Consider the following 24,141-nt stretch of genomic DNA (forward strand, 5'->3'; position numbering starts at 1 on the left):
CTCTCTTTTTCTCTCTCCTTCTCTCCACACCTCTCTACTCACTGTCTCTCCATAGGATCACTGGGTTCTCATTTCTCTTCAGTAAGTCCTAGTATTATGACACTTATGTATGGAATATAATAGATACATATCTGCTTGGAGACAAGGTAGAATGGATCATATGAAAAGATGGTGACGTTTAGCATTTAAAAGGTTCAGGCTGAAAACCATACCTCATTGGAGGTTATGTGGTTGTTTGGCCATCAGACAGCTTTTTTCTCTTGCTCTATCAGTTTTTTTAGAATTATCCTTAGAGGGGCAGCTAGATGGTGCAGTGGATGGAGCACCGGCCCTGGAGTCAGGAGTACCTGAGTTCAAATCCGGCCTCAGACACTTAACACTTACTAGCTGTGTGACCCTGGGCAAGTCACTTAACCCCAATTGCCTCACTAAAAAAAAATTTAATTAATTAATTTTAAAAATTAGAATTATCCTTAGAACTGGAATGACAAGGGGGCAGCTAGGTGGTGCAGTGGATAAAGTACCAGCCCTGGATTCAGGAGTACCTGAGTTCAAATCCGGCCTCAGACACTTAACACTTACTAGCTGTGTGACCCTGGGCAAGTCACTTAACCCCCATTGCCCTGCAAAGAAAAAAAGAAAAGAAAAAAAAAAAGAACTGGAATGACTTGCTGAGCAACTCTTTGTGTTTTGTGGGAACGGGGTGTGAAGTCCTCATAAAAAAGCACCCACCCACACTAATTGGACATATTGGTCATTTTCAGTGCTTTTTATAATGTGATAATCCCTGATAAAAGATTCAGTGAAAAGAGTAGCCTTCTTTTTGCTGTAATGACTGTTGCTAAGCTCTGTGTGTGTATGATTTCTTATAAGGCCTTTTCAGAAATAATGCCACATGGTTACTTATATTCAAAAGTAAGAGGGATTTCTTGTTCAATTCCTTAATTGTTTATGAGCTGCTTCGGGGGAAAAATAAAACTCTATGGGGTTTCTTAGTTCATAGAAATTCTGAAAGGACTGTAACAAACAACCCTTGCCTCATTACTGGCTTCTCAGGAGACAAGAAGTTTACAGCAAAGCATACAGTGGTATATTGTACTCAATCAAACTCAGTTTCTTGGGCAAACAAATAGATTACTTGAAAGACCTGCTTTTAAACATTCTGGCTCAAACATTCTTTTCAGTGTGCTTCTCAGAGGGTATGTTGTTTATTCTTAAGTTTATGCAAAGTTAACATATTAAAGCTCCTGGTGCATCTTGGGTTGGATTTTTCTTTGAGACAAGTTTGGCGACTTTGGGGGAATGGATGAGATGTCACCTTACCTATTCTCACTGATCTTCCAGACCAAGTACTAATGTCTGCTGGATAACCTTAGGAGCCAAGCTGGATCTCAGCTTTCCCCTCCTTTTTGAACATCAGTCAGTTGAGCGTTTATTAATCACCCACTGTATACCAGGCACTAGAACAAATCTGTTATCATTCTCAAGGAGCTTATATTCTATCAGGGGCAATAGCCTGAACCTGCTTAAATATATATAGGGAAGGAAAAATTCATGTTTAAACACAGGCCTTTAGGACGTGTTTTGAGCCAACTTATACTTAATTCCATCCTGCACAGTACCTCTTATTATAGCTTTGACTGGATAGTTTAAAATATATACTATCTAGATATAGATATAGATATTTATGTCTATATATAATAACATATTGTATCCTATCATATGATATATCACATCATATTATACTATGATGTTTAAGTTATATTGTTACTATAATTATTATATATATTACAATACATTGTAAAATTATATATAAAGTTAACACTGGGTTGATGATATTTTATTATATATTATTATATATTATATTATAGCTTTGATTGTATATTTTAAAATATATACTATCTAGCTATAGATATAGATCTTTCTATCTATATATAATAACATATTGTATCCTATCATATGATATATCATATCATCATATTATATTATGATGTTTAAGTTACATTGTTACTATAATTATTATATACATTACAATACATTGTAAAATTATATATAAAGTTAACACTGAGTTGACGATATTATATAATATAATATATTATAGCTTTGATTGTATGGTTTAAAATATATACTAGCTAGATATAGATAGATATTTATATCTATATATAATAACATATTGTATCCTGTCATATGATATATCATATTATATTATGATGTTTAAGTTACATTGTTACTATAATTATTATATACATTACAATATGTTGTAAAATTATACATAAAGTTAACACTGAGTTGACGATAAATTCAGTATGGGGAAAGAGACACCTATTTTAGCAGGCATGTGAACCTAGAATTTGTATTCACTTGTATTTCCATTTTTCTTTCTCTTGCCCACAGAGAACATATATATTTACCTTTCTGCTCAGTTCTCGTCTGTTCATGCATCCTTTTGAACTAATGGCCAAGGTTTATCATTTGTGCATCGAGCCCCAGAGGTTAAGTGATCCCAGCTTGGACAAGGTAAGGATGAAATCTGGAGATATCACTTCAATTTTATTGCCAAATCCTGTTATCTCACAGCATGGCCCTTCTGAACTTTTGGGAATAGTTCTTGAGCTAAGTAAATATAGTATAGAATCCATTAAAAGCAAATATTGTTTTGACTGATGCTCACAACAACCCTGGAAGTGGATGCTTTCAGTATCTCCATCTTGCAGATAAGGAAACTGAGGTCAACAGAGGTTAAGTAACTTAGCCAGGGTCACAGGGTAAGTGTCTGAAGCTGGATTTGAACTCAGGTCTTCCTGGCTCCACACCCAGCATTATCTACTAGTCCACCTAGATGCCCCAATTAAATTAAAATTATTAAAATAGCACCTTAGGGGGAAGCAAGATGGCCCAGTGGATAAAGCACTGGCCCTGGATTCAGAAAGACCTGAGCTCAAATCCACCCTCAGACACTTAACACTTCCTAGCTGTGTGACCCTGGGCAAGTCACTTAACCCTCATTGCCCCACAAAAATAGCATCTTATGTAATTAACACAGTACTTTCTTTACAGCAACCTTGTGAGTTGGGTAGTGCAGAAATGTTTGTCCTATATTACAGAGAAGAAAGCTGCCTTGCCCAGTCACACAGCTAGTAAAAGGAAGAAATGAAACTCAGCTCAGGTGCTTGGACTCAAAGTCCATTGTTCATTCCACCACATCAGACCTTATCATGACCCTGCATGGATCACAGGGAATTTAATATAGACCACGGGAGGAAAAAAATGCCTTTGATTGTTTCTGGTGTATCCCTTAATTTGATTACCCATTTGACAGTGAGATGGCAAAGGGAACCATGGAAACACAAACTCACCTTCTAATTTTAGTTTCCCCTCACCTACATTCCCAGTCAACAGGAATTTTATTCATGTGATTATTCCTTGGGAGCATTCTCTGGTGGCCCATAATGATATGGTTTTTCTTTTTCCTTTCTAGAGCCAAATTCGCAAAATCGCACCTAAAATTCTTCAGCTCCTGACAGAATGGACAGAGACATTTCCATATGATTTTCGAGATGAAAGAATGATGAGGAATTTGAAAGACCTCACCCACCGAATAGCCAGTGTCGAGGAGGTTGGTGACCCCAGTTTGCTAATTTAGTCCACCTGGGTCAAAGGCATATAGACTCTGTGGGAAATTGCGGTCAATGAGCATGTTGAACTAGATAAACTATAAGGTGTAGACAGGGGTGTGCTGGAGCCAAATTTTTAGTATGAGCACTTAGTCCTCAGAAATTAGGAGCTTGATTTATTGTTTTCTTGATTATATAGACTTAAGTGATAGAGAAATTATTAATAATACAAATTAAAAATGTGTCATATGTACCCTTCCCCCACTACCAAGCCGGTTGTTAAATATTTACTAGCCCATCCTTGGGTCTAGACTTTGAAATTCTAAAATGTTTGCTCTCTGACCCTCACTTCTTGAAATGTGTCACACACAGTTCTTCCTTATATATCCAGTGGAGGATAATTGCTGTAGGTATAGGTACTGAACCTGCAATTTCATTGGCATAGGGAACTCCTTAGTAAGGAAACTCTTTCTACCATTGTGAGTTGGCATCTTGTCTACAACTTATAGTATTAAAAATTAGCCTGGAGGACTAAAAGGTTGTTAGTCAGTAAAAAAAAAAAGAAATTTGATTAAGTGGTTATTACATGCCAGGCCCTATGCCTAAGTGCTGGTCATACAAAATAAGGCAAAAGGTGTAGCTCCTTTCAATAGAACTTAAATAGGAATGAAATAGATAAATGTTGGGAGTAATTCAGGGTTGGACAAGGTGTGATCAGTGATTGGACAAAGGGTGCAGAGGAATTAAGGGAAATTCATTTTCTGAAATTTGTAACAGATTAAAAAAGAAAAAACTTTAGCAAAACCAACCAAAATGTTGCTCACATCTGACAGATGTCAGCCTTCCCAGTGTCTCCAACATCAACTATATACGTTTCTTATCATCTTTGTTGATATCTCCTTTTATTACCCAATCTTTAAAAATTATATGAATTTTAATATTTCATTCAAGTATCCATTTGGAAACTATTGTGGCATGTGGTATAAAAAACTGGTCTAAACCTATTTTTCCCCCAAACTGCAATATAACTTTTATCAGAGTTCTTGCCAGAAGAAATTTACATTCTTGGGTTTGTCTACCACTGAAGGAGCTATTAAGTTCAATGGTTTTTGCTGATTCTTAGTTGTTCTACTGCCCTTATTTACTATTGGTTAGAGCTGGATCATAGGTGGGGGAAAGGTGGATTGGGCAGAAGACCATAACGCTTGCCTCCATCAAATTATTATTTTATAGTCTCATTATTTTCTCCCTCTGTTATCTTAGAGTCAACAAAGGCAATGCCCTGGCTTTGTTCTTGTACTACCCTTGCCACTGACTATGTGATCTTTACTGCTCTGGACCTCATTTTTCTTCATTATAAAATGAGAGGTGTGACCAGATGGTTTCGAAGTCTCTTTCAGCTTGAACATTCTATGTATCAATCATTAGAAGTTGGTGTGATTGTTCCCTAGGTTTGAGATGGGACTTCTCCTTGCTTGCCAATGATGGGGGTACATTTTAACAACATCTCCAGATTAACCCCAACAGAGCCAAGCTCTACAGATTTTACTGGGACAAATCTATCTAATTGGGCTTAATGGGGTTTTCCCCCATTATTTGGAACCAAAACACCAATCAGAGCTGATATTAGGAGTTATGTGACAAATAACTCTGGGCAATAGGAGTTATCTTTATATTATGATCTGACTTTATTTACCAGCTCATTACTGTCACTGACATTTAAAATCTTGGAAAAAAGGAAGGTAAATGTTTGACAGTGAAAAAAAAATGAACATAGAAAAACATTTAACAGTGAATTAGGCTTCTCTAACCAAGCTCTGTAGGAACTGTAATTATTCAGGAATGGAAATATAAATGCTCTCTAGTTCTTTGTTCTCTGAATGGCCTTTGATGACTTTCTCCATATGTTTCACCAGCTCTTCATTTATATTCTACTTTTCTCTAAGCAGCACATTAGCATTCTTTTCCATCTTCATTTTACCCCCCTTGATTTGACTCTCCCCCTGACCTTTCCATACAGATGAAAGATCCTGTACCTAATCCTATGAGTTCCCTTTAGGGTGTGTTTACTCTTCATAAGGAGTGAAGGAAGCAGTAGGAGTTATTCCTAATTGAGTCCAGCTCTTTTCTTCTTGCTGTCCATTGCCTGTCCCCTGGTACACTGAGCTGATGACCTGCTGAGAAGTTGCAGTGGGCAGGTTATTCAGATTCTAATTGCCATTCCATCTGGTGGTCTTAGAAAGCTATTTCTGCATGTGGGCAGGGGCTGGGGTATGAGCCAGAAAGGACTGATGGTGAGTGGAATCATCTCTTAAAGAAGGCAGCCATTCCCCTTCCCCAAGACAGAAGATGAACTCGCCCTTGTACACACACTCCATATCTATATCCCAAGAAAGTCCCTCTCCATGAGGAAATACCAAAATGAATTTTTTTTAACGCAGAAAATTGAGAAATTTTCTCAGAAAAATACGGTAGCACTGCAGGGCTGGGCCCCTCAGAAACATTAGAAAAATCATTTAAACTCTTTACATAGGCAATGCTTGGTGGATTTGGTTTTTTTTAAGAAGGAACAAACAGTCATGTAAATTGTTAGATTAAATTGGTTTCTTTAATGTGAAAACAAATTAACTTCTGTATTGAGAGGAAAATTGTCTTGTGCACCTCAGGCTAGTGGATAAAAAATTCATTTTCTCTTTCTCTTGCCTTTTTTTTTTTTTTTTGGCTCCTCCAGAACTGCTGTGATGAGCAAAGTGTCTGGTTTTGGAGGGGAGATGAGTATGTCCTGGTTACTAGTCCTATATGTTACTAGTCATCTTATACTAGAAATGAAACTCAGCTCAGGTGCTTGGACTCAAAGTCCATTGTTCATTCCACCACATCAGACCTTATCATGACCCTGCATGGATCACAGGGAATTTAATATAGACCACTAGTGTCATGGGAAACTATAGATAGCCATGGTGATGGGGAGGGAATGGAAGTATTTGGTGAAATGTTCTAGCAAACATTACTGGTTCCCTAAAGCAGGGCTTCTTAAACTTTTTCCATTAGTGACTCATTTTCTCCCCAAAATTTTTTATGCGACCCCAGGTATATAGGTATATAAAATAAGTATATATAACAATTTGTGGCTACCAAATTTTTTGTGACCCCCACATTCGGTTACCCACAGTTTAAGAAACTAGGCCCTAGAGCATATTAAGAAATGAATTGAATTTACCTGTTTTGTGTTTTTTGTGTTCCACACCTGGGTTGGCCTAGGGTGTCCACATTGAACAATTCCCTGACAGGTGTCATTGTAGACCCCAGGGCCAAGGGTGGATAGTGGAGAAGTTTGAATTCCTTCTGCCATGTCCCTGGGACCTTCAGCTTGAGTTAAGATCACTAGAGAGCAGAACCAAATAAGCTCTGATGATCAGAAGGTACCTGTACTACGGATGTTGCACTGAGTTTATATGATTGGTTTTTGTTCCTTTTTTGTTTTTCAGGGCAATGAGGGTTAAGTGACTTGCCCAGGGTCACACAGCTAGTAAGTGTCAAGTGTCTGAGGCCAGATTTGAACTTAGGTCCTCCTGAATCCAGGGCCGGTGCTTTAGCCACTACACCACCTAGCTGCCCCCTATATGATGTTTTAAAAAGAAAAATCTGAAACCCTTCTTAATGATCGTTCTTCTTTTGTGTCATGGCAGACTTATAGGAAGACCGTTCAGCAAATGATACAGAGTCTGATCCGAAAGCTCGCTACTCTTGGCCAGTATGAAGAGGTCCTGGCAAAAATTAACGCAACATCTACAGATCGACTTACGGTTCTCAAATCCAAACCACAGTCAATACAAAGAGATATAATTACCATCTGCAGTGACCCTTATACATTGGCACAACAGCTGACTCACATAGAGCTGGTAAGGTTGCTATTTTCACTTGGCTCTACATCCAGTCAGTCAACCACCATTATTAAGTACCTATTGTGTGACAGACCCCATGCTAAGGGGAGTGAGGGCCCCACAATCTAAAAGGACATGCACAAGTTATTATTTTTTACTAAATCATTATGCCTTTCAGCAAAAAATTTTTTTGGCTGGGCAATGGGGGTTAAGTGACTTGCCCAGGGTCACACAGCTAGTAAGTGTCAAGTGTCCAAGGCCGGATTTGAACTCAGGTACTCCTGAATCCAGGGCCAGTGCTTTATCCACTGTGCCATCTAGTTGCCCCCCAGCCAACTTTTGGGGTTTTGTTTTGTTTTGTTTTGTTTTTGCGGGGCAATGGGGAGTTAAGTGACTTGCCCAGGGTCACACAGCTAGTAAGTGTCAAGTGTCTGAGGCCGGATTTGAACTCAGGTACTCCTGAATCCAGGGCTGGTGCTTTATCCACTGCGCCACCTAGCTGCCCCCCACCCCCCAGCCAACTTTTGCTTGTTTATAAGTAACAGTGAGAATCCAAAAAATGGATAATCCAAAATGGTAGCCAGTTCAAAAAAAAATTTGTATTTAGTTTTTATATTTGCAACCAAGTATAAGCATATCTTTTATTCTGAGATTTCATTTCAACACCTGATCCATAAGGAACTGTGAAGTTATCCCATTTCCCTCTTTATTCCTACCTCTTGCTATAGTCTCAGATATATAGGCTGCTTCATTCCATGCCTAGAAAAGTGATCTCTCAGACTAAGTCAGAGAACTCATCAGAGCAGAGAATCTATTCCTTCCAAATAAGATATCAAAATAATTGGGGGAAAGCCTTTCTTTAACAGCAACTTAACAAGCAGTATAGTTGCCAACAGTCAATGGAGGGAGTACTTTATTAATAAACAACTGGTTTTCCATTCATTTTGCTTTTATTTTTGGACTAGGGATTATTTTGGGATAGGGAATTTCCAAGTAAGGAAACTCCCTCTGCTGAACTAAGTCTTCACCCACACTGCAGCCTATGATGTTAGACAATTGTGTAGGGAACCAAGGACTAAGTGACTTGCCTAAGATGACCTGTCCATATGTACCAAAGATATGACCCCCAGTCATCCTGATTCCAAGGCCAGTTCTCTATCCACTTGGATACATTGCCTATCCTTTTAAATTATATATCAGGGGGAATTGCTGATTTACCATGATTTGTTTTGTTTTTAAAATTTTTAGGAGAGGCTCAATTATATTGGACCAGAAGAATTTGTCCAGGCATTTCTGCAGAAAGACCCTTTGGACAATGAGAAGGTAAAAGACCGTTCTCATGACTTCTAGAAGCTAAAATCGCATCCATGAGGCAACTGTACTGAACCCTAAACAATAGAATCAAGAGGGGATTCTCAGGGCTTCTAGAAACTTCCTCACCTCAGTTTTGTGTGAACAAGTTTAAAGTACAAGATTTGTTTTTTGGTTTTTAAAATTTGTAGCATTGGAGGCTTCTCCTAAGTGTCTTAGCCTATGATTGATTTTTTTTTTTGCCCCTTTCTCAAACTTCTGAGAAACTTTGATAATTAGAACTTTAGATTTTGTTACTTGGTTTTGATGGAGGTGAATGTCGTGGTTTTAGCAGCTGTTGTTAGAAGAGAGAGAGAGACAGAGACAGAGACAGAGACAGAGACAGTGTAGAGACATTGACCTGGCTGACAAAAAAACTGTTACAAATTTTTTTTTCTTCCATAAAGATTCAGTTAGATCTTCTTGATAAATGCTTTATTTATTATCAGGGTGAAGTTAGCAGACATATAAAGTGTTCGAATACCTCTCTTTCTAAAAGTAATCCCATTGGATATCTGTAAGACACAATTTTGCCCTTCAGACGGTTTGGACGTTCTGAATTCTCCCAGAAATCATTGTCCGCTGGGAGCAAGGACAACAGCTGCTTTCTGTCCTGACTATTTCCCTTAGTACTGGAGCTAAAGATCAAATTCTTCAATGAAAGGCTAAAAGGGGACTTGTTAGAGAGAAAACAAAGAATAATTAACCTGACTCTTGGAATTTTGTTTTTGAACTAAGTGCCATGTGATCTCAGATGATTGTTTGGTGAAGACTCTCCTTTAGAGATCACAAATTCCAGCATTCCCGTGTCTCCTTCACACTCACCCCACTTAGCATGTGCTTGGTTCAGTAACATTTTTAGACAGGGTGTCCTAAAAGCCTTGGTGCAAGTTTAATCTATTATACCTTAAAATATGGACACGTATCCCACCCCCTTTAATGACTTTAAGCCATTGTAACTTTAAACTGCACTAAGACTTCTGGGACACCCCATGTCTTCAATACCTCCCATGTAGAAAGCATCAGGTATACAAGAAACTGCTTAATTTTTGATTGAGTCCCAAGGATGGGGAGGACATTGAGATCCTCACAGTGATGACAATGAGAGGAATCATGGGACAGTTTCAGAGGCAAACAACCTGGATTAAATCCCATCCATGTACCCCGCTGTCTCTGTGACCTTGGGAAAAGTCATTTAACATCTGGGAGCCTTCATTTCTTTATATGTAAAATAAGAGGGTTGGTTTACATGGCCTCTGAGACAACTTTGAACTCTTTGTCTATGATCTGATGAACACGAAGCAAACATTTATTGAGTGCATACTGTGTGCTAAACATTATATTAGGTATTAGGAAAACAGATTAAAAATGAAACACTGCAAGGGGCAGCTAGGTGGCGCAGTGGATAAACCACCGGCCCTGGAGTCAGGAGTACCTGAGTTCAAAATCCGGCCTCAGACACTTAACGCTTACTAGCTGTGTGACCCTGGACAAGTCACTTAACCCCAATTGCCTCACTTAAAAAAAAAAAGAAAAAGTGAAACACTTCGGGCAGCTAGGTGGCACAGTGGATAAAGTACTAGCCCTGGATTCAGGAGGACCTGAGTTCAAATCCGACCTCAGACACTTGACATTTACTAGCTGTGTGACGCTGGGCAAATCACTTAACCCTCATTGCCCAGCCCCCCCCCCCCAAAAAAAAGTGAAACACTGACTGTCCTCGGGGAGAACTAGGGAGATAGAATAAAATCTACACAGATGAGTAAATCTAAAGTAGAAGAAAATGCTAACAACTGGGGAGGGGTTTTATTGCTATTTACATTTTATTTTCCCCCATAAGAATGTCTTTGACTCATAAAAGGAACTGCTTTTGCTTTTAATTAAAATTTAGCACTGTGCTGAGTACATTGTAAGGACTCAACAAATGTTTATTGATTATCTTTGGATTCATATGGTCATAAATTTGGAACTAGAAGGGATCCTAGGATGGGGTTTCTTAAGAAGTTCTATGAAATTGGATGGGGAAAAACAGTTACATTATTATTTTCACTAACCTCTAATTGAAATTTAATATTTCTTTCAATTATTTAAGATTAATCTGAGAAATCCATTGGTTTCACCAAAATGTGCCATGCGTGCTTATTCTCCCTAGAGATCCAGTTGTTAAACTTTTATCAGCACGCCCCTGAGTTGAAGCAAAATGTTACTGTATGATTTCCTCCAGGTTTTCCAATTTTTGCCCTTACTTTTGTCTGATAATTAGTTATAATAACTTCTGTTCTTTTTCTTGGGTCTCTTCAGACTTGTTATGATGAGCCAAAAAAGACACGAAACCTTGAAGCATATGTGGAATGGTTTAATCGACTCAGCTACTTGGTTGCCACTGAAATCTGCATGGTGAGAGAATAGATCCTGTCCTGTCCCCTAGCAACTAGCCCTCATTGACCTTAGTGGTCATTGTGTTGGCTTTCCATCCATGCTCTTTCAGTAATCATTTCATTAGGCTTCCATTCATCCTTTGGTAGACCTGCTCAGTAATCATTGCATTGGGCTTCCATCTATCCTCCAGTAGACCTGTTCAGTAGTTGAGTTGGCTTTCCAGCCATGCTCAGGTAGGCCTGCTCAGTAGTCATTGCATTGGGCTTCCAACTATCCTCCAGCAGGACTGCTCAGTATTTGTGTTGGCTTTCTATCCATCCTCTGGTAGGTCACATCCCACTACCTTTGTTTTTCAGCCTGTGAAAAAAAAGCACCGAGCAAGAATGATTGAATATTTCATTGATGTAGCCCGGGAGTGTTTCAACATTGGCAACTTTAACTCCTTGATGGCAATAATATGTGAGTATGTGCAGGAGAAAACATGCCATTTTCCTTGAAATGGGACTGGTGGAAAATAACTGTCAACAAAAAAATCAGCAAAAGATGGGGGTTTTATAAGTCTAGCAGTTTATTTTCCATTCCAGAACAGAACCCTTTAGAGAAAGTATATATAAAAGAACTTTTGAAGTCACACAGGGGCAAGTTTGTAAGATACCTCGGACACTTTAATCAGTCTTGGGACTTGGCAGTCCTCAGATTGCTGGCAGTGTGATTGGAGGGAAAGGAAAAGGAAGCGATGTACTACAAAAGACTCCTTGTTATTTTTGTAAGGATATTTTGGCATCGTTTCTTACTGTCATCCCCCACCAGTCTTGTTCCATTCATGCATGTGCTTTGCTCTCCCATTAGACCATGGGCTCCTTGAAAACAGACTGTATGTAGTTTGCCTTTCTCTGTATTCTCATCACTTAGAACAGTGTCTGGCACATAGTAAGTACTTAATAAATACTTGTTAACTGACTTATTCTTATTTTATTTTTTGTGGGGCATTGAGGGTTAAGTGACTCGCCCAAGGTCACACAGCTAATAAGTGTCAAGTGTCTGAGGCTGAATTTGAACTCAGGTCTTCCTGAATCCAAGGCCTGTGCTTTATCTACTGTGCCACCTAGCTGCCCCCTTAACTGACTTATTCTTTTTTTTTTTTTTTTTTTGGTGAGGCAATTGGGGTTAAGTGACTTGCCCAGGGTCCCACAGCTGGTAAGTGTTAAGTGTCTGAGGCCAGATTTGAACTCGGGTCCTCCTGACTCCAGGGCTGGTGCTCTATCCACTGTTCCACCTAGCTGCCCCCGACTTATTCTTAATGATAATTCATTTTATTTTTAATTTACAGAATAAAATAAGCATTTCCATAAAATGGTATAATAAAGAAGATGATTGCACATGAAACTGTGCATCCATTATGTACAACTCACTATTCCTTTTAAATATAATGAAGTTGTCATGTAAACAGTTTTCTTTTTTTTTTTCTTCCCTCCCTGCCCTCATACCTACTGACTGACTTTGTATAATTAAAGGCACTGGAGCCACTTCTTACCAAGGGTTTGGAAATTTTGTGTATCAGGCATGGGGTCTGGAACAAAAATAGAATCCAAGTAGTTTTCGAAGATGTATAGATAGGGCTGGCCTAGATAAATGAAATGAGAGGATTGAAAAAATCTTATAGTTTGGGCCTTTTCTTCTTCTTCCCCTCTCCCATTTAAAAAGTCTTTAACCTCTAGTGATAAAAAAAACCCAAATTTCATTGCCACTTTGGCTCGAGAATTGAATGGAAAGAAGCAGAAAAATTACTCCAAGTCACACATTTAAATTGCAGGGGGTTTTAATCTTTTTTATGCCAATCTGGTGAAACTTAGGGACCCCTACTCAGAATAATGTTTTTAAATGCATGAAATAAAATCCATAGGATTATAAAATAAATCAATTACATTGAAATAGTTATTAAAATATGACAAAATCCCAGATTTACAGACCGCAGCTTAAGAACCCTAAACTTAGAGGAAAAAAACTTCAGAGTTCCACAATTCCCCTCTAAGGCTGTAGAGGGAACAAACTGGACACTGTGCTAAGTGCTTTACAAATATAATCACATCAGATCCTCACAACAACCCTGGGAGGTCGGTGCCACTTTACAGATGAAAAAACTAAAGCAAAGACATTAAATGACTCACCCAGGGTCACACAGCTAGGAAGTGTCTGAGGTCAAATTTGAACTCGGGTCTTCCTGACTCCAGGTATAGCCTACTTCACCTAGCTAAAAAATTGAATTGATCTTCCTTGGTACCAGAGAACCTGTGTCTCTTTCTTAAAGTGTGACTATCAGAGGGCTGAAATCAGTTGGGCCATTGGGAGCAATCTTCCTATTTAATTCTAAAGACATTTGCATTTAATTTATTAAAAGTAGATTGAACTCCTGCTGTGTACGGAATAATAGAGTAGGCACAAGGGGATGGGGGTGGATCTTTGAGGAAATAGAAGGCACGGTTACTAGAGTTTATAATCTGTAGTCATTTGCAGAAACATTATTGATAATGGGTGCATTTCTAGAATCAGGAGTTAGAATGGAGTTCCACATTTGATTCGTCTTCTTCCTTTTTTAATTTTCCACGGAAAGCTGGAATGAACATGAGTCCTGTCTCCCGGCTAAAGAAAACCTGGGCCAAAGTGAAGACTGCCAAGTTTGACATTCTAGAGGTAAGTAAGCATACTCAGTGCTCTGAAGGGATCCCAGCATCCTTTGGCTCTCGCCATGGAAAGTCACTTCCCCCACTTCATGGATGGATCTGGCTTTGGAACACTGAGGACACCCAGAGCAAAGAGAAATGCTGTTAGAGGAGACAGGAGCCATAGACAAAGCCCTGGCTTGATCACGAGTGGGCAGGTTTCCCTTTTTCAAAAAGATCTTTGTCAATATAGTTAACTTGTTAAACCATACCCCCCCCAAAAAAAACCATACCCCAACAGCAGCATTATACTCTTAGTGGTAAAGGAGAGGAACTTTGGGAAATTCAAGGACTTTGAAAGAGAAAACAGTCACACAACTTTCCATAATCATAGAGTTAATATTGTTATTAATAAATGTAAGCCTCAAAGCCCTATTCTGTCATAATGACTCAGGGTTTTATAGCAAGCACATCACCTCAAAACAGCCCTGTGGAGTGGGTAGTGTGGGTATTTTATACCCATTTAAATAAAACCTGTTTTATAAAATCTATTATATATTATGTATACAATTCAAATATATTTAATATAAAATTTTATATCATATTTTATATGTGTATGTATACACACATATCCATTTTATGGATAGGAAATGAAACTGAGCAGTCTTGCCCAAAGTCACACAGAATACAGATGTATTAAATGGAATTCAAACCCAGGTTTCTTAGCTCCAGAAGCTGTGCTCCATTCCCATATCATATTGTACCCTCCTCCCTTGCCCTCTTCTTCTTCCCCCTCTCCCTCTCTTCCTTCCCCCCTTCTCCCTCTCTTTCTGCGTCTCCTCCCCTCCTCCTTTCTCACTCTCCCTCCCCTCCTTCTTCTCCTTCTCCCTTACCTCTTCTCCCTCTCCCTCCCTCCCTCCCTCCCTCCCTCTTTCTCTCTCTGCAAAATTGTGATCTGTGTGAGCTTGGGAAACTTCCTACTGATGCATGTCAGCAGCTTCTCTGCAACTTATGGCATTAGAAAGTTATCAGGGGGCCCTCAGAGATGAAACATTTTGACCAGTATTACAGACAGTATGAATTGGGGGCAGGATTTGAATCTATTCCACTTCTACTCAGATATTAGGAGCTGCTCCTCTTATGAATAAATAAGGATAGGGCCAAGGACTGGATCTGTAATTTCATGATATGGGAAACTCCCATGTGAATAAATCTTCTCTACCAATGCAGGTTCAGGACCTTCTTTTCAATTAGTGCTTAGGCACTGAAAGGTTCAGTGCCTTCCCCAAGGTCACACAGCTAGTATGGGCAAATGGCACAACTTAAATACAAGGTTTCCTGGATCCAAGACCAGCTTTCTTACTCACTCTGGTGCAGCTGCCTTTCATGGATAGATAACTACATGAAATTACATGAGGGAAATAGTTGCTTCCTTATCCAGGCATTTTCTCATCCTTCTGAAACCACCTTGGATTATTCTAGGAATGATGATGACGAATGAGTTCATTCCCTAAAACCTCAGAATTAGGAAATACTGTTAAGACTACTTAAGTGCAAAAAAACATAAGACAAACAAACAAAAAATATGGATAGAGTACTGACCCTGGAGTTAGGAGGACCTGAGTTCAAATGCGGCCTCAGACACTTGACACTTACTAACTGTGTGACCCTGGGCAAGTCACTTAACTCCAATTGCCTCACCAAAAATAAATAAATAAATAAAAATGAACAGTCACTTAAGTAGTCTTTGTTTTGGTGAGGCAATTGGGAGTTAGGTGACTTGCCCAGGGTCACACAGCTAGTAAGTGTCAAGTGTCTGAGGCCGGATTTGAACTCAGGTCCTCCTGACTCCAGGGCCGATGCTCTATCCACTGCGCCCTTGAGCTGCTCCGACTGTTCATATTTAATAGCCATTTCTCTAATATGTCTCCTTTCATTGCTCCTTCAGTAGTTTATTAGTGATTTATTATCACATACAAACAGCAGATTATCTGCAGAGGCAAGCAGGATATGGTATCATTAGATTTTTATAACCGTCATCACGCTCATTATCCTTTAGATTAGGAATTCTTAATTTTTTTGTGCCATGAACCCCTTTGGCAATCTGGTGAAGCCTATGGGCCTCCTCTCAGAAGAATGAACAAAATAAGAGACATAGGAATACAAAGGAAACCAATTATATCAAACTAGTCACCATTTTTTTTTTAATTCATGGACCCCAGGTTAAGACCTATCACTTTGGTTAAAAATGACTCAGTGAATCTTTCTAATGTTGTTTAATCAATTAATTACTAGTACTGAGTTTACTTTCAAATGTTAACTTTCTGTGAATTTGAATTAGTCAACATTAAAGCTTGTCAATTCCTATAAACAGTAAAATCTGTTTCAGACATCTGAAAAGATTTATGCTGTATCATCTATCCTCTCCATTAAAAATAAACCCTATCCCTAATCTGAGTGCCTTCACAGAAATTAGCTCACTATTTTCACAATTGTCATTTCTAGATAAAATATACTTGTGTCATTTGTTGTCAGAAGATGCTGAGTAGTAATGCTACTTCTTTTCTGTCTACAGCATCAGATGGACCCTTCAAGCAATTTTTATAATTACCGAACAGCTCTCCGAGCAGCTGCACAAAGGTCTTTAACAGCTCACAGCAGCAGAGAGAAGGTAGGGTGCAAAAATAGACTGACACAAGAGCCTTTTTAGTGTGAGAGAACATATGTTTTATTCTAAAATGAAAAGTAATGTCGATCTTTTTATTGGGCTTCTCATTTTTCTTTTTGGGCACACCAGCAGAGCCCTAGTACATTCATTCTTTAATACCCGGGCTGAAAAGATACGATTAGAGGAGAGGGAACAGTAAATAAGACCATAAATTGACCATGAGTGAGAAGCTTTCCTATTTTTTGTTAATAGTTAACTTGGTAAACTATACCCTGACAGCTGCATTAAAGTCTTTGATGCACTCTCCTTGTTTTGCCCCATCTGTTTCCCCAATGAATAACCCTGTGTGAACATGGAAGAATATAGCCCAAACCTTATCTTTCTCCTTGGAAGTAGAGACTATTTGGGTTTTTTTATTATTGCATTTTCTGGTGCTTAGCAGATTGTTAGTGTTGCTTGTAAAGGCAAATTGAGTTATCTTCAAAAAATAAAAGACTGAAGAAACATTACAATGAAAATAATTTTAAAACAGCCCTTCTGAAAATCAAAAAAGAGATCAACAAAATTAAGCAAGAATTTGATCAATTAAACTAGAAACTGATTTTGAAAAAATTATAAAATAGGTAAATGGGCATCTGATAAAAGAGAAAGAGCAGACAACTAAATTGAAAAAGAATCCTCAACAAAAAAAGAAAAGAAAAGGATTAAAAATTAATCCCTAGATTATATAAACCATGTGCAAAAAAAAGTAGAAAAAGGAGAGCCTGCCAAACTTCTTTGATAATACACATATATACATACATATGTACATATATATACATATAAACACACAGATAGACAAGGGAGAGACTAAGAAGTGAAAAAGAACCATTGATCAGTGAATATTATAGTTCATAGTATTATAATATAGTTAACTGAATAGATTAAAATATTATCCAAAAGTCTACAACAACATATTAATATAGAATTTATGCCAGAAATTTTGTTGTTGTTGTTGTTGAGTCATTTTTCAGTTGTGTCTGACTCTTCATGATCCCATTTGGGATTTTCTTGGTAACGAGACTGGAGTGGTTGGCCATTTCCTTCTCCAGCTCATTTTACAGATGAGGGAACTAAGGCAATCAGGGTTAAGTGACTTGCCTAGGGTCTCACAGCTAGTAAGTATCTGAGACTGGATTCGAACTCATAAAGATGAGTCTTCCTGACTCTAGTAGGCCCAGCACTCTACTGCACCATATAGCTAATGTAGATAAAGTTTCCCTGATTTTTCTGTGACTGAACTGAATAAAAATTCAGTAATAATTTACCCATTGTATTGTTTTAGCTCCAAATATGATGACCATCAGCCCAAATCTGAATATTCATAATCAACCCCCTCAGTTAGAGAGAAAATGCTAAAAGCAATAACCTCAGCTGAATTTGGTCACATAAGAGAAGTGGTCAGCAAACTATGGCCTGCAGGTCACCTTTTTTTTTTTTTTAAATGAGGCAATTGGGGTTAAGTGACTAGCCCAGGGTCACACAGCCAATAAGTGTTAAGTGTCCGAGGCCAGATTTGAACTCAGGTACTCCTGAATCCAGGGCCAGTGCTCTATCCACTGCGCCACCTAGCTGCCCCTCACCTGTTTTTGTATGGCCCAAAAGCTATGAATGGTTACTGGACTTGGTTGTTTGGGCCATAGTTTGCTGACCTCTGCATGAGAACATAATCAGCATCAGACGTTTTCCTGTTTTCACAGGGAGTAGGAAGGTATATCTCTTTTACTACAAAACTTCCATTAGGGTCCTTCAAGGAGGAACCTGCCTCAGTTCAGTGAAGTCTCTGCCCTGTAGCATTGCCTAGGATTAATTGTCAATACTGCTTCATAACCGCTGTTAATTAAGACCTTGATTTCTCTTCATGATTGGACGTGTTTCTTTCCATAAGAAAAACCAGGATCTTCTGTTTCCTTTAGATCGTGATACCCTTCTTCAGTCTCTTTATCAAAGATATCTACTTTCTCAATGAGGGCTGTGCAAATCGGCTTCCAAATGGCCATATTAACTTTGAGGTGAGTAGATTAAATATTCATTTATTATTACAAATAGTAATAATAGCTGGCATTTATATAACACTTAAAGATTTTCTAAGCATTTTCCAGATATTTTCTCATTTTATCCTCATAACCCTGAGAGGTAGGTTCTATTATTATCCTCTGAGACAAAGTTCAGTGACTTACCCAAGGTCACACAGCTAATAAGTGTCTTGGGTAGGATTTGAACTCAGGTCTCCCTGACTCCATCACTCTCTCTACCAAACCACCTAGCTCCCTAAGTGTCATTTTGCTTAATTTTATGCTCCTAATTGAGTCACCACCAAGTACAAAGCGCTTAATGCATGGCACCACCTTGCTGCCTAGTATACAAAAAAACAGTTTACTAAAAAGCAGGGTAATGTGGCATCTTATCCACCATCACTTATGTGATTCGCCTATAAAGTCATATCCATGTTCACAATAATGCCCCTGAGATATGTCAACATCAGGCTCTTTCCATGCCTTCTGAATCTTAAAAAGAAAGGTGAAATTTTCTTTGGCATACTTTTATTGCTGACTCTGTTTCATTGTATCTCAAAACTTTAAAAATGTGTTGTATATCCACAGCGTGTGTTACAACTTTTCCCAAATATGGGAAGGGCTGTCCCTTTTCTGTAGGGACTACATAAATAATGAGTGATTGTCTTGAAGGTGATGGGGAAGAAAGTTAAGCATGGTAGAAACACAAAGTGACAAAAACCAATATAAGACAAGCCTTACAGTTCAGGGCTTTAATTCTTACAGAATTCTTTATGGAGAGTGATAGAAACTTTATAGTCATGCATTAGGAACCAATGGGAGACCTCACAAGACAATTTTGAAGTGAAGAAAGGATGATAACACTCCCATTGATAAAGTACTTGAGATAGGAATTGTTTCCTACTTATTTTAGATTAGTGGGGGCCTTTCAAGTCTGATTTGTGCATTTCCTTCTTTCCTTTTCAGAAATTTTGGGAGCTGGCCAAACAAGTGAGTGAATTTATGATATGGAAACAAGTAGAGTGTCCCTTTGAGAGAGAGCGGAAGACATTGCAGTATCTGCTCACTGTTCCAGTCTTCAGTGAGGATGGTGAGCATTATGTTCAATTGAAAATATCTCTGGCATTCCTCTTAGAATTGTCAAAATGGCAGCACTTGGTCCTCAGTTCTTCTTGCCTTCTGATTATCTAGTCCCTCTGTGATCTCCAGAATGACCAAGAGTATATTCTAGTTTCCATTTTTTCTGATCAGTGAGCAGCAACTTTGAGATTGGTGTTATTCAAGTTCAATTGGTGCTTTCAAACTCTCTCTAAAAGAGATGCCTGGATAATGTCTGATGGGTGGAGTAAGGGAATGAATGAAGAAATTTACAAGACTGAAAAGTCAGCCCAGTAATGTTACTTGTCTATTAGTTTTAAAAAAATTGGGGATATCAAAAAATAATTGTAAAAAACAAAACAAAAAAAAGAAAGGGGCAGCTAAGTGGCACAGTGGATAAAGCACTGGCCTTGGATTCAGGAGGACCTGAGTTCAAATCCAGCCTCAGACACTTGACACTTAACTAGCTGTGTGACCTTGGGCAAGTCACTTAACCCTCATTGCCCTACAAAAAACAAAACAAGAAATAATTTTTCTCTCTCCATCTTGGCCCTGATTCTTTGATGTCTTTGGGTATGCGTGCACCATAAATCCTCTCCTAAGCATTTTAATGAGCTCTGTTCTGAAAGAGTTTTTTATCTGGACTCGGTCATCACATAATCAGAAGTGAGTGATACCTGTGTTCTTTTTTTTTTTTTTTTTGCGGGGCAATGGGGGTTAAGTGACTTGCCCAGGTTCACACAGCTAGTAAGTGTCAAGTGTCTGAGGCCGGATTTGAACTCAGGTACTCCTGAATCCAGGGCCGGTGCTTTATCCACTGCGCCACCTAGCCGCCCCCAATACCTGTGTTCTTAATGGAACTGGGCACCCATAAGTGGCTTATCAAATGGTAGGACAGCTGGGTAATTGAACATCAACAATGAGCACAGCCTACCTTGCTAATACCCCTCTTCATTCTAATTGCAGCTCTTTACCTGGCTTCCTATGAAAGCGAAGGCCCAGAAAATAACACGGAAAAGGACAGGTGGAAGTCTTTAAGGTATATTCCAAAGGTTGTTGTTTATCAACAAATCTGAGTAAAATGGTGGTCCGACTACAGTCACTTAATCAAAGAAAAAATAAAATGTAGCTTCTTGAGAACTGGGACCAAGGGTGCTAAGTGTTCCAATAACACTGTATGTGGTCCTACCCAATGTCCTGAAAATGAACTCCTCTCTATATTGCCTCACTTTGAATGAAGCCTTCTTTCCCATAGGACATGGAAAGCTCATGTAGATTCACTATTGTCCTAGATATTGGTTGGTACCCCTCTGTCACTTTATTTTTTATTTTTTCATTTTTTGAAATTGATGGGTAAGTAAATATCTTTCTGAGTTTTAATTTTTTTCCTTTTCCCTCTTTTCATCTTCTGAAATGAATTATTAAACCCATGGTTTAGTGGAATGAACTTTGGACAAGGAGGCAGGACGTTTGGGTTCTAGTGATGGTTCTACCCCCACCTTCCATTTCCTCCTCCCCCCTCCCTCCAAGCTAACTCTATATTCTTGGTCCAGCTACAATCCTCTAGACTTCAATGGCTTCATGTAGAAATGAAGGGAGGATTTGGGACTAGATCATTTCCAAGATTGCTTCCAGGTCTCAAATTCAGTGATCTGTGTTTGTGTTATTTGTGTGAGAATGTTTTCTCAAGCAAACTCAAGATAAGAGGGGTTTTTTTCAGGGGATAAAATTAGTAAATTGCTCATTCAAGGGACACTAGGATCTAAACGTAAGCTTGTTTGTATTTTCATTCTCGGCACAAAATTAATCAGGAATTTTTCATCTTTGCATTAGGATATTTTTATTCAGATTTTTCGAGGCCCTGGGGCTGGCCTTCCTTCTACCATCCACCTATTTGGGAGGACCATTAATAAAACCCATTTCAAGCTAGATGTGTAGTTATGAACGAACCAGGATAAAAGATAGCTCTCATATGAATTTGCCAAAATTTTCCACTGAAAGGTGCTAAAAAGTCAATATATGTGTTATGGGTTTGGGAAGATGACAAAAAATAATAGAATTATCCCTCACCTTATTGGAAAATACAATGAGAATTCTGAAGAATTTTTTAATAATTAATTTTCCAATTACAGGAGGCAACAGAAGCATTAGCACCAGCCATCCCATTTTTTATCCCTTTTCCTTAGTGCTAACATTCTAGACACTCTTCATCCAACACCCAAATCACTCATGCTCTCAATCTCTACAGTTACATATCCCAGAAACTTTGGCCACTGGACTGAAATTATGTGGGTGTAACTAGCCTGGTGTGCAATAGTCATCTAATCTTGGTAGGGAAATATCTGCTAATGCTCCTTTCAAGATGTAAAGCACTGTGCTTGTACAGTGTCTTAGGAACAGGGGAATATTTTAAATTCAGTGTAACTGCCCATTCTCATGAACATAATAGGGAAAAGACACAAAAGACAGAACTAGAATCTTTCCTGGTTTTGCTCATTGGTTGACTTTAAAAGCTTTTGGTTCTGATTTCCTTCCTAAGAAGAAGTATTAAAATCCTCCAAGGCTTTTTGAAAGTCCCACTGTGGTTCCTCTGATGAAAAAGATGGTAGTTAAAAAAAAAAAAAAGATGGTAGTTGGGCACATTCTCAATGGATCAGCACCGTAACCGTGTGAGAAAGGTAGTACAATCATTATTTTTCCATTTTACAGATGAAGCCACTGAGGACTATCTGTAATATTAAGTGACCTGTTCAAGGCCACAGAGCTAATAAGTAACTGTCAGAGAATCTAAACGAGGTTTTCCAACTCAGTTCCAGTCAACAAGCATTTATTAAATACTCACAGTTTCCAGTCATTGTGCTAAGCAGTTGGATAAAAAATACAAATAGAAAGAAAGGCAGTGTCTGCCCTCAAAGAGCTTACATTCTTTTGGGGAGGGGCAGGGCAATGAGGGTTAAGTGACTTGCCCAGGGTCACACAGCTAGGAAGTGTCAAATGTCTGAGGCCGGATTTGAACTCAGGTCCTCCTGAATCCAGGGCCAATGCTTTATCTACTGTGCCACCTAGCTGCCCCTAAAGAGCTTACGTTCTAATGGAAGAAGACAGTGTATGAAAGGGGGAGAGGGATAGAAACAAAGGCTAAAATACATTGTAAACTAATGGGGAAAGTTCCAAGTGTAATGGGGAGAGGAAGGAGATGAGGTCACCCTCCATCAGTGAAGGTTCTGAAGAGAGCCACAGTGGAGGAGGATACTTCAGATGTGTGAATTCCAGGACTGGAGTGACTTGGAGCATGGTAATAGAGTACATCCTAAAAAGGAATGAGTCCAGTGTTTTGAAATCACAGCATTTAGGTGTTGGAAGGGACTCCAGTGACCATATTAGTCCAGCCTATACCTTAAGAGAATCTCCACCATAAACATAGCATGACAGGTACTTGATCATCTAGCCTTATGAAGGAATTCCAACCAGAGCTCATTGCCACCAAGCTGGCCCTGTGCACAGATTGAATTTTAAATGAGAAAAAACACTTTGCAAAAATTAAAGTGCCATGTTAATGTAATCGATTATTATTTGATAGTTGCTTATATGATGTGATTTAAGCAGCAATGGATTAAGTGGCATTTGCTTCACCTCTTCCCAAAAAAACTCTCCTTCCCTGGTGCCTCAGTGTATGAAATGTCATTGTTCCTTTGGCTACCTATTTTTTCCCCTAAAAATACATATACTCTTGAGAAAGGTATGCATCGGACTAATTCACACTAAAAGGGACTTCATCTGAGTTTTCCAAATGACTAGAAAGATTTACAGGCACAGAGTTGGGGTGGGGGAGTGAAGTTATAAGAAAACTTCAGAAGGAGAAGTATTGAAATAGATATAGGGACCCTAACAGAAACAAAAACAAACAAACAAAAAACACTGAGTAAACTTTTGCAAAATCAGCTGGTCTTTGACCCAGCTTAAGTATTTTTTCTCTCCTCTTTTTTTTTGGCGGGGGGGGGGGGGGGGGGGCGGTGATAGTCAATAGTCAATGGGAAATCATAAACTACTTATCTATGAAATCCAGGCAGGTTAAAACATCTTCCTTAACATTGTGCTTTTTAAAAAATAGTTCTATTGATTATTGCCTTGGGTTTTCAGAGCCAAAAGCTAGGTGACAAGAAATCAGAGCTCATCATTCTTTAATCTATCCTCAATGGGTAGGTGCCATCTCCCTAAAATTATTTCCCCTTAGATCATAGAAAAATTCTGTGCCTGATCAGCTTCTAACATGGTGTTGCACAGTCTCTTGATGACTAGATTAATGATACACCTTCTGATTCTACTTCATTTAAATTCATTTGCCTTTCAACTCATAAAGGAAAACAACTTCTGACCCAGTAGATCCAGCTCCTCCACAGAATGAGCCCTTCCTCTTTTTTCCGTTCAGAATAT

General features: G+C 38.7%; 1 protein-coding gene across 1 annotated transcript in view; it reads left to right on the top strand.

Moving 5' to 3' along the window:
• The window catches only part of RASGEF1B (RasGEF domain family member 1B), a 47,403-nt gene that overhangs the window by 19,585 nt on the left and 3,677 nt on the right, over window positions 1-24,141 (top strand). Inside the window, exons 3-13 of the mRNA XM_043972641.1 lie at window positions 2,395-2,517; window positions 3,479-3,616; window positions 7,304-7,516; window positions 8,747-8,821; window positions 11,150-11,245; window positions 11,584-11,686; window positions 13,839-13,918; window positions 16,463-16,558; window positions 18,511-18,606; window positions 19,576-19,699; window positions 20,674-20,746. Coding sequence (XP_043828576.1) covers window positions 2,395-2,517; window positions 3,479-3,616; window positions 7,304-7,516; window positions 8,747-8,821; window positions 11,150-11,245; window positions 11,584-11,686; window positions 13,839-13,918; window positions 16,463-16,558; window positions 18,511-18,606; window positions 19,576-19,699; window positions 20,674-20,746 — 1,217 coding nt within the window. The remainder of the gene's footprint in view (window positions 1-2,394; window positions 2,518-3,478; window positions 3,617-7,303; window positions 7,517-8,746; window positions 8,822-11,149; window positions 11,246-11,583; window positions 11,687-13,838; window positions 13,919-16,462; window positions 16,559-18,510; window positions 18,607-19,575; window positions 19,700-20,673; window positions 20,747-24,141) is intronic.

The sequence above is a fragment of the Dromiciops gliroides genome, chromosome 6, assembly GCF_019393635.1.
Source record: "Dromiciops gliroides isolate mDroGli1 chromosome 6, mDroGli1.pri, whole genome shotgun sequence".
Taxonomy (NCBI): Eukaryota; Metazoa; Chordata; class Mammalia; order Microbiotheria; family Microbiotheriidae; genus Dromiciops; species Dromiciops gliroides.